An 11,147-nucleotide genomic window follows, 5' to 3' on the forward strand; every position below is an offset into this window, starting at 1 on the left:
ATGGCATATCATAGAAAATCAACATGTTAACTCAGGAATCCCAATCGTCCACTCTGTATAGCCCAGAGTTATTCTTACACGGGGTCCCAAGAGAGAATGTACAAGGATGTTCTCCAGAGCTTCATGTGTAGTCAGGAGGAGTTACAGACAAGCCAGGGGTTTATTCCCAGGGGGAGTGGATATATACAATGTGATGGACGCACAGCTCATAGTGCAGTGAAGGACTAGACACATACAAGGAGCAGGGCTAGATCTATACAATATAGTGCTAAGTCAATAAAGCAAGACACTTGATGAAATTTATAGTTCACTATCATTTATGTAAATTTACATATGCACACAAAACAACCTTACATATTTTATAAGGATCCATGCATATTTCAAGATATATATCAAATATATTAGAGTGGGTACAGATGGGAGAAGGCAACAATTGCCTTGGGATAGGGCATAAAGGAAGGAAATTTTTTAAAATAAAACAAGAAAGGAGCCTTTCATAGATAGATGATCATGAAGTGTCATGATCTGAGGGTAGGTTAATTCCATGTCATGCTCAAAGAAAAAAGCAGAAACCAAAAAACACCCAGCAGTGCCTTCCACATGACCAGGAAAACTATCCTTGTTACATTTTCCTCTTTCCGTGTTTCTTGGAACAAAATGTCACAGGAGATGTGAGTCCCAGTGGTCCTCAAACACAGGGAATTTCCATCTTGCTAGAGTTAAAAGGCCTCGGGGCAAATCTTGTCCCCTGGATGGATGTCTTAGTGAATGTGAAGCCCTAGCAATCACCTCTCCCGGCCTGAGTTCGTGATGCTGCCCCGGGGTAGGCGGGTGGGTGGGAAGGGAGGAGGCTGCAGCAGATACCTGATGGGCGGTGGATGGGAACTGTTCATGTCCTCCCTTTCAATTTCTCAGGATCAGCCACTTGGAGGGTCAGAATGGATACGGGCCAGGAAGCTGAGTGAGTTCACCCTCCTCCATCCACTGCCCCTGCGCCCTGAGGCACAGCCAAGCAGGCTGTCTGCAAACGTGGTGAGATTCCCATCCCTGGCACGCCAAGCCGGCCTGGCCACGGGGCAGGATCTCCCATCGGATGGGGCTTACACTGGTGACCTACTCTAAAATCTCTGGGTCCTTTCTGTTTTGTTGATTAAATAATGCCCATTATCAGCATTACACAGACAAGGTGGGTATTATTATCTCCACTTTACAGGCAAGGAAGTCAGGCCCAGGAAGAAGAAATGAGATGCAGAGGCATGACCAAGGCTGGAAGACTAGTTTCCTGACGCTCAGGCCAAAGTTCAAGAAACATACCAAATATATCAGAACGTGTTCCTTTCAGCTATGAATCTGCCGTGGCTCAACCCTTCTAGGACTGCACAAAAGACAAAGGCCAGGAGAGCAGGGCAACACGGGTCCCTGGGGGAGGGATGCCATCCTTGCAGGGCCAGTTTTCATGCTAGAAACATTTTATTTTTTCATTTTTATTTTATATTGGAGTACAGTTGATTAACAATGTTGTGTTAGTTTCAGGTGTACAGCAAAGTGATTCAGTTATTCATATACATGTATCTATTCTTTTTCAAGTTCTTTTCCCATTTAGGTTATTATAGAATATTGAGCACAGTTCCTTGTGCTATACAGTAGGTCCTTGTTGGTCATGGATTGAAAATAAATCATTAAACTCTCACCTCCTTTTTGTTGCCAAGTAATGTGCCAGAAATCCCAGGCACCATCACCAAGCCTCACCCAGTCTCTGAGCCTCTCTCCACCTTTGACTCCTACCCGTGACACGGTGATGGAGGAGTGATGAGGGCAGGAGGTGGTAAGACTCAGGCTGGGGTGGGGAGTTAGGCAGCAACCCGCAGACAAACCTCCCGGGGCCTGAGTCGACTCTACCACCCTTGCTCATCTCAGAAAGGGTTATCAATCACCCTGCACAAAATGCCTAGGCAATCTCTGATAATTCGCTTGTATCTCAAATGGTCTATTTCAAAGTTTCTGCTTTCTCCCTTTCAAGTTGCAACTGTCACACCTGCTTACTTTCCATCAATGAATAGATGTAGCTACTTAATAATGGACCTTATTCTATTGCCTATTTGAAAACCAAGGACACATAATTTTTTGAGGTTTCTGGATTATAATTGCACTTGAGTATAAATGAGACATGGACAGGGAGGAAGGCTATTTGCGCCGCAATATGAGCCCTTATTTTCTGCTCCAGACCACGTGGGAGATTCTCAAATAAGTTTCTAAGAGTTATCTTGGTGCTGTCAGTGATTTAACTACACAGACATTATTTTTAGCACCACAAGAGTGCCTTATAACGATGATTTTCAAGGGCAGAATTGACATCTCCTTAGAGCTCAATTCAGTTTAAAATTTTCCAACAATAAGAAACAAATAGGTAGAAAGTGAAAGGCAGTTTCCAGTGGGGAAACTCCTCAAAAGAGGGGACCACAGAGGTGAACCCCTACACTATCCAGAACTTTGCTTTCTGTGGGTACAGCCACCCCGCTGGCTCCAGGGTGGGCACAGTGCCCTTCTCTGATGTTGGGCTTGACAAGGGCTGCACTGGGGCTCCTGCCTTGTGCCTGGCACATTTCTCTGCTAGGGTTCATGGTGGTGGCCACACAGGACTTCCAATTTCTCCCTGAAGAATGACCCCTAATAGCAGAGAGCGGAGCCATCAGCATTTTAGAACCGACACCAGTGTGGAACCAAGGGCTGATGGGGACTTTCTATCTGCTAGAAATTTCACAGTTCAGGCAAATGAGGAACTGAGGAGTTCTGGGGAGGAAGATGAAGATGCTATAATAAGGTGAAGCAGGTTAGGTTGTTTCTGGTACCCTCCTTAATTTCCCATTTCTTCACAGTGCCCACTCAATTGGTTATATAATCCCACTACATCTCCCGTATCCCCTCCCAATTCACCCAACCTAAGCCACCCCAATACATCCTAACTCACCCCCATCTCACCCCATCCCACCGCAACTCATTCACTCCACTCTACCATATCCCGATCGTCCCACTCTACCCCAACTCAACTCCACCCATCCCATCTTATCCCACCCCATCCCATCCCATCCCAATCCATTCTGACCCAATCCTATCCCACTTCACTCCGTCCTATCCCAGTCAATCCCCCGAACACTCTGTATCTCCCAATTCCACCTCACACCATCATATTTTACTCAATCCTATTCCATTTCATACCACCCATCTCAGTCCATCCCTATTCATTCTATCTGTTCTATCCCAATATACATCCCAACCCATGCTTGATCCTCCCCCAACTCACTCCTTCCTACTTCATCTCAATCCATCTCAAATTATCCTGTTTCTCCAATCCCACCCCATCATATTCCATTCCATCCACTCCCATCCCATCTCCTGCCCGCTCCCCTCCCATCTCCTGCTTGGCCAAAGTTCTCATTTTTTAATGTATACAGGGCATGACCATTCTTCATGGCCGGCGAAACTACATGAGAAAGCCAAAGGACCCCAGAGATCTAAGAGTTAAGCGTGCATTGGGGTGGAAGAGGAGGGAAAAAAAGATACAGAATCTTATCTTTATTTTTTTTCAAACAACTTCCAAAATGCTTCATCTACTGATAGGGAATCAAAAGCGTGCTCTAAAGAGTATGTAATTCTTATTATGTCTTGAATTGGTACAGGCCCCCCCAAAAAGAATCTCATCTTTAAAGCTGGGGTATGAAAAGATAGCCCAGGGGGTTGAGCTCCCACATCCAGAATGAAAATAAATATGAGTTTCATGTTTCTCTTAACTTACAAGAACCAGGGAAGAGCTCTAAGAACCACACCACTATTTTCAGGTTGAGAAATCCACATTGCATAGCCTACCCTTTGCTTTCTGTGGGCCCAACGGGAAGCCGAATTCTATTCAGAGCCGCTGAATCCTGAGACAGTGTCTCTGTGAGGTGGAAAACTCTGAGGTAACCCTCCATTTTCAGGTTCACCCAGATGTTCCCCTGTTGTCGTGGAAAATCTCTGTAGCAGACGGAGAGGAGGGATTGGGAGGCCATATCCCACTCAGAGTGAAACCCAAGGAAGGCAGTGTCAGTGACATTCTCCAACCTCTAGAGGGAGCTAAAGGGTCCGCCCTCTTCACCCCTCCAGGAAGAGGTGTACTAACAAGGCCTGATACAGGTGGGTGAGCCGGCCAGGTTCCTAGGAGTGTGCTTTCAGTGGGAGGAGCAGAGGAAAGACTCTTGCTGATGCATCTGGTGGCATCTTAGAGTGGCAAAGGATGAGAACTGTTTCTCTTACAATTCCAAGAGGCTGGTGCAGAAAACATGTGGACAATGGTAGTAGCAGTAGAGGTAGTGGCAGCATTTAACATACACTGAATGCTAACAACAGGTCCGGCACTGTGACAGATGCTTTCCATGAATTAAAAGGATGGGCCCTAGAGTCAGGAAGCCCTGAGGTTCAATCCTGTCTCCTCTCCTATCTGCTCTATAATCTTGGCCAAATTGTTTAATTTCTGAGTCTCAGTCTCTTCAAACGTGATATTATAGTACCTGAATTGTTGTGAGAATTGAATAGGAACGTCTATAAAGCACTAAGCCAGCACTCAGTAAAGGAGAGCTATTGTTGGTAATATGTAGAGGGACATAGGGCCGCCTCCCACCTGGGGATGCCCCTTCATCACATCCCACTCCTCCAAGCCCCTTGCCTTGGGAATGTCCAAAAGGACTGTCATAGAGAAAGGGAACCCTGGGCTCCAGAGAACCTGCCTCTGATCCTTTCACCAGGTGTTTACTGAGTGTCTGCTATGTGCTGTGATCTGGGCTACGCTGCTCACCTGAGTTCACAGAGCCTTAGGGAAAGGCAGACATTGTCTCATTAAACAAGAAATCCCGATATGTCCTGATGAGTTTTACAATACGAGGAGTTTTACAACCTGGGCTGTGAGAGTTCACAGCAGAGTTCAGTCGAGACTGGTGCCTGGGACTAGAAGCAAATCAAGGACGGCTTGTAGTCACCCTCCAGGAGCTGTGGTGGAGATGGATGGACCATGGCTGCTTGAGGAGTTGGAAGGTTGAGACCCAGGCTCAAGTGCTAGAAGCATCACAGCATAGCTGATGGGCACAGCCCAGTGGGAAAAGCACGACAGACACAGGCAGCCTGTGTGGAAGGATTCCAGGGGTAGCTCCACTGGGTCTCCTTAGAAATCAGATAACAAGGTGGGTACCAGTAAAGGATTTGGAGTCAGGCAGGCCTGGGTTCAATCTCTGGCTGACTAGTGGTGTGGTTAAGTTATGGGTCCTCTCTGAACCTATTTCTTTGTGGATAAAATGGGGAGAATAATATTACTGGCCTCACTGGGTTGCTGTGAGGGTCGAATTAATACATGCAAGTGCTTGGGTTGCCATCAGCACATGGTGAGGACTCAACAGACATCAGCTGTTAGTGTCACTCCCCTGGGTACAGCTTTCTGAGCAGTGGAGGAGGATATTGGGAGGGTGCACAGACTTCCTGGCCGAGTCCTCTGTCCTCAGTGTTCCCGTTCCAACCCCATCTTGCATTCAATGGGCACAATCAATACGTATGTGCTGGGCCTGTTGCATCTCTGATTTCTAATCCCTTCCAGAACACAGGGATGCCTTGTCCCTTTTGCAGGCAGGCAGCCTGAGCCTTGGGGAGGTCTGAAGATCAGCTAGTTCTCCAACAACGAACATCTGGCTCTGCTGAGCCATCAGAGTCCCTAAATCCTGCTGGCATGACAATGATGATGAAACAGAGGCAGATGAGACACATGAGGCAAGTTGGTGTCGCTGAAGCCACCTGCTGGACTCTTCTGGACACACCCAAACCTTGCAGTGTCTGAGCCCTGGCAAGCTGGTTCTCCAGTGCCTTTCCACATCATTCTAGCCTCACCTTCAACAGAGCTACACTGTCACCAGTCCAAGATATGGTCAACACTCTCTGCTGTGGTCAGTTTCTCTTTTAAAACCATAAACGCACAGCTCAATTGCAAATGGAAGTTCAAATCCATACATTGATGCCTTTCCTGGGGGGGTGGGGGGGTGGGTAATGCTTAGGGCTTGTTCTTGCATTGGTTCTAGAACTTAAGGAGCTATCTTACCAATCTGTGACATTTGGTTCTGGAGGGAAAGCAACTGGGGATCAGGTGGCTTTGTTGTCGCATTACCTCTGCAAACCAACTGGCTTCTTTGATCCCTAAAACTCTTATTTTGGCTTACCAGCCCCTAGTAAACTGTCCAAGAAAAAAATATTTTAAAAAATCATCTGCTGATTTAACAACCATCTATCAGCCACCAATTCTATGCCAGGTCCTGAGCTGGGTGCTGGGGAGGCCAAGAGAAATAAAGCACTGTCCCTGCCCTCAGGAAGCTCACAGTTCAATACGTGAGGCAGATAAATAACTACTTTGAATACAATTCAGTTAGTAGTGTCATCAAACACTGGGTATGGTCAGTGCTCCAGTTTTTAAGAGGCCTCTGAAAACAAGCAAAGCAGGGAGAATTTTTTAAAAACTAATTTGATATTTGATTTCTTTTAAAGCAATGAAGTGGTTAGCATGGGAAAAATCAGAACTTTAAACCGTAAGTATAAAAACCCTTACGCTTTAATATTGCCTTTATTTTAAATTACTTATTAAGGAAATGGGAAGCATAACAGTCTTTTCAATGCTCAGAGCTGCTTAATTCGGAGAAAAGTAGCCAGGTTTGAGAACATTTGAGAGCATGAAACTGACACAACTTGATGGCCACCTGATAAGGAAGGAGTTGAGGATGAGCCTGAGGTTCCCGGCTAGGTAACTGGGAAGCTGCCAGTCCCACCAGCCTGCATGGAGGACACTGGAGGTTAGGTGCAGAGCTAATGAGTTTGCTTTGGAAGGGAAACATCTATGTGAAGATGTCCAACAGTCAGCCGGTTCTACGGGCTGTCTAGATCCAGAGCTTCCGTGGGCTAGGAAGCCAATAGACATATATCGGGAGAAGCATCTTGGCAGGAGAGATCTGTCTGGAAGCTTCAGAGTGTGGTAGTGGAAGAAATGGGCCTGGATGAGCTCACCCAGGGAGGAGTGAAAGGAAATGAGGAAAAGCATAAGGAATGGAGCACTGCAGGAAGCCAGACTTTCAAGAGGGGAATAAGTGCTACTATTAGAAACTGGGAAGGAACGGCCAAGAGGTAGGAGAAAAAATCAGCCAAGCACAGTGTGCCGGAAGCCCAGGGAAGAGAAATTTTAAAAGAAGTAATCCAAGGTGTTCACAGTTCAGAGAGGTAAAGAAAGAGAAAGCAGATGGGTTTGGCGATTAAGGGGGTCCCCAGTGATCTTTCCTAGAGAGTTCCAGTCCTGGGGACAGAAGCCAGTCAGCAGGGAGTGAATGGTTGCAGAGAAAGTGAGTTCAGGACTCGTCTGAAGAGAGTTAACTTGTAAACGAGAAGGAAAGATGGGATGGGAGCTACAAGGTCAATGGGGCCAAGAAGTCTGGTTGGCTTGTTTTATGTTAGAGATTAAGTTGTTTAGGGAAAACAAAAGACAGGAGAGTGATTGATCTATCGTCCAGGGGGAGGAGGTAACTGCTGGAAGGTCTCTAGGGAGGCTGGGGGTAGGGGAAGTGTGAGGGCACAGATGGAAGGGGTGAGTGTCCAAGTTGAAGGCAGGCTCAAATCCTATATTCATTTTATCCAGTCATCACCGGGCCAAGGAAGGGAGACGGCGCAGTCCTGAGCATGTTTTAAAGTCAACGGCATGAAGAGAACACAAAATAAATGTGCTTCCCCCTCTAATGTGCCAAATCCTGCCATCATCTGTCACCAAGTCCACTTCCAAATCTCTGCTGCTGGCAAGGTCAAACACCACATGTAAATGCGGGACGGGAAGGCAGAGCGCGCCCACCAGAGAGCAAGCACCCCCTCCCCCAAGCCGTTCAGCACTCCCACCCCCAACTTCTCTGCCAACCAAAGAGCTGCAAGCCAACCGATCTCTCCAAGGCAGGATTCCAACACAGCCCAGCAGTGTGCAAGCTCCGGGAGTCGGCCTTCTTTCCCTGGGGGGATGACATGCCCAAGGGGCAGAGACAAATCGAGCCAGAAACCCAGGTGGATCATATTAGGGGTAATCTCAGGTCTGCTAAGCCAGAGCAGGGGCCGCTCCTGGACACATGTCTGAGAGGCCTGACAGCCGGTACCAGCGGTACCCCCACCTCTCATGTGGCAAGTCTGGTGACCAGCGGCGTCGTTGTGAACTGTGCAGCCACCCAGTGGGTGTGGGTGTGCGCGAGGCCTGAGCTCCTAGGCGCGCGCACCGCGGGCGCCCCTCTCTGGGTGTCGGCCGCTATGACTCTTAGGGGAACCTGAGAAAGTCCGGTCAAGTAGGGATGGGAGAGCTAGGGCTGGCTCGGGGCGCCCTTCCCGACCAGCAGCCCTAACATTCCCGGCTAAGGAGCTGGCGACACGGTCTGCGGGCACTGGCTCACAAGATGCTGGAGCCCAGAGTGGACAGAAGAGCTCGCCAGGGAAGTGTCGCAGTTTCCAAAAAGGGACCACCTAGAGGCTCGGATGGCTGAGGCCAAGCCTTCAAAGGTTCAATCGGTGGTTTAAAAAAAACAAAATAAATAAGTAAATAAAAAACCCAACACAGCTCCAGGCCGGAGGTGCTCAGTCAAAGCCTGGGCAGCAGGTGTTACGGGTTTTCTCCCCCCGTGGGTGTCAGCTTCCAGGCTAAATAAAAATGCGGCCCCAGGCATCGCCCGTCGGACCCGTCCCCACCCGGGGACACAGAACTTTCTAGGCTGTGGCTAGAGCTGAGCCTCGGAGGGGTGCAGGGGGTAAAGCGGAAGGGCAGCAGTCGAGGCCAGTGGTTCCCAGTGGGGACTGGGTTCTCTCCAAGGTCCGCGTGCCTTCCCGGTCCGCAAGCTGCGGCCACACATCGGCGAAGTTCCGGGACTCGCCACACCCGCCAGGTCTGTCCGCCTCCCCGACTCAGTCGCCGGGAGCAGGTCCCGCCGCCCGCGCCGCCGCTGCCGCAGACCCGGCGCTCGGCTGCAGCAGGGCGCGGGAAAGGGCACTTTGGCGCGGAGTGGAAACCGAAGGCAATGTGGCGACGCGGAGCCTGGCGGCGACACTCCCTCCCCTGCCCCCGGGCGCAACCCCCGCCCCCGCCTGCCCGTTGCTCAGCACCCTCCAGCCCCCACCTGAGTCCTCCAGCTCGGCGTGCTCTGGACCCCCGCCCAGCTGACCCCCCTCCCAGCCCAGAGCGCCCAGGGAGGGGGACACTTGGGGAGGGGGGTGGCGGCCGCAGTCTCCGGGCGGCTCCGGCGGGGGCGCGGGCTTCAGTTGCGAGAGAAATGGGCGGGGGCAGGGAAGGGCAGACCCTGCAGACGCGCAAATGGGGAGGGGGCGCGCCGTTCCGCTCCAGCCCCCAGGACGGGCGTGCCAACGAGGATCTGGAGGCGGGGAGGGCTCCAGGAAAGTTTATCTGGGAAAAGCCTAGCACCTTGGGGGCTGGGAGGCTGAAGAAACTGAAGCCACGGTTCGGGAGCCCCGCAACCCCGGGCGGGGATGGTCTGTCTCCCAGGCCCCCTGGCCGGATTCGGCCAAGTTGCGGCTGGGGGTGTGGGTAGCAGTGAGGGTGAGGATGGCGGGGAGGATGGGTGAGGGTGGGGGAAAAGAGCGGGGGGCAGAGGCGAGGCTGAGCAGGAGGGTCGGCGTTTGAGAGGGCGGGAGGTTAAGGCTGAGGGCGGGGGGAAGGGACAGGGACCGGGTCGTGGATGGGTGGGCTCGGGGCTCGGGCGGGGCGCGCGGCGGCCGCCGGCTCCCCGGCGCGGCCGGACTTACCCGCGGCGGCCGAGGTGCTGAGCAGCCCCCAGCCCAGCAGCAGCAGCAGCGGCGGCGGCGGCGGTGTCGGCGGACGGCCCCAGCGGCTCCCGGCGCCCGGCACAAGCGCCGAAATCCCGGCTTCGGTGCGAGCCCTCCCCGCGGGGCAGCCGCAGCGCCCCTGCTTCCGTCCCCGCGAGCGCGGCATGGCGCGACCGGCAGCGCCGAGGGAGAGGCTCCCCTCGCAGTGGAGGAGAAAGGAGGTCAGGAGAGCTCTGGAGCTTTTTTCTGCTCGGAAAAAATCCCGGTACGCGGGAGCTCTGAGCTTCTGCGGCTGGAATGAACCAAGTGTCCGCCCGGCCGGGGAGAGGCGCGCTGCGCTCTCGGAAATGACTCGCTCCAATCCCGCTTCGGGGGGTTCGCGCCGGGGGGCGGGGGGGGGGTGAATTATCCCCGGATTAATCACTCCGGAGCCGCTTCTCCGCCGCTCCAAATGCTGGGGGTGGAGGCGCAGCAAAGGAGAAAATATTGGGAGGGGGCGGGTGTTCCTCTTCAGCGTCACCTCCACCTCCAGAGAAACCACAGATTACATCTAAAGGGTTGTTTATTCCTGTTTGTTTTACAATTGACCAGTTTCTTTTAAGTTCAGTTCTCTCGTTTCCATTTATAAGATCACCCATAATACACCCCCCCCATACACACACACACGCGCGCGCACACACAGTGATACTGACACACAGGCGCGCGCGCACACACACACACACACACACACACACGTACACACACGCCTCTTCCACGTTTGGAAATTAGAATACTGTCTGGGAAAAGGTAACCAAAGAAGGACGCGGTTCCCCAAGTCACGGCTCTTACGAGCTGATCTTGGGTGGTGGCTTTGAACTTGCAATCTGCGGCGTGGGGCGATGCTTACCAGCCCCAGTGGCAGCAGCCTCCTACCCCATCCCAGGAGAAGGGTGTGTGTGCGTAGACCCAGGATTAAGAACTGGAGGGAAGGAGGGGCGGGGGTGGGGGAACCCGCGGGTTTGGCTCCGTTCCGTCCTTCCCTACCCTAAGGCAAAATCTCGGGATGGAGGGAGGCGTGCTTGTGTCCGTTGCGGTGGGGGAGGGGAAGTGAGGTTGGGAGAGGAACGGTGCAAGAGTTACTTGTGCAATTTATCCTCAAAATTAAATAACCGGACCCGGCTTCTTCTCATCCTTACCCTCCTCCTCCCAGCCCTGGCCCCAAACCAGACGAGTTTCCCCCAATGGCGTGAGCCCCTTCCCACTTCTTTCCCGCCGCCGCTGCCTCCAGGCCCCAAGGGCTCAGCGCCGGTCCC

The 11,147-nt window shown here is 51.9% G+C and overlaps 1 protein-coding gene across 1 annotated transcript in view; it reads right to left on the bottom strand.

Moving 5' to 3' along the window:
* Window positions 1–10,091, bottom strand: part of CSMD2 (CUB and Sushi multiple domains 2) — a 668,360-nt gene extending 658,269 nt beyond the window's left edge. The window contains exon 1 of the mRNA XM_079924609.1: window positions 9,835–10,091. Within this exon, the coding sequence (XP_079780735.1) occupies window positions 9,835–10,021 (187 nt within the window). The 5' untranslated portion in view covers window positions 10,022–10,091. The remainder of the gene's footprint in view (window positions 1–9,834) is intronic.
* Between the last annotated feature and the right edge of the window lie 1,056 nt (window positions 10,092–11,147).

This window comes from Stenella coeruleoalba (assembly GCF_951394435.1).
Source record: "Stenella coeruleoalba genome assembly, chromosome: 1".
Taxonomy (NCBI): domain Eukaryota; kingdom Metazoa; phylum Chordata; class Mammalia; order Artiodactyla; family Delphinidae; genus Stenella; species Stenella coeruleoalba.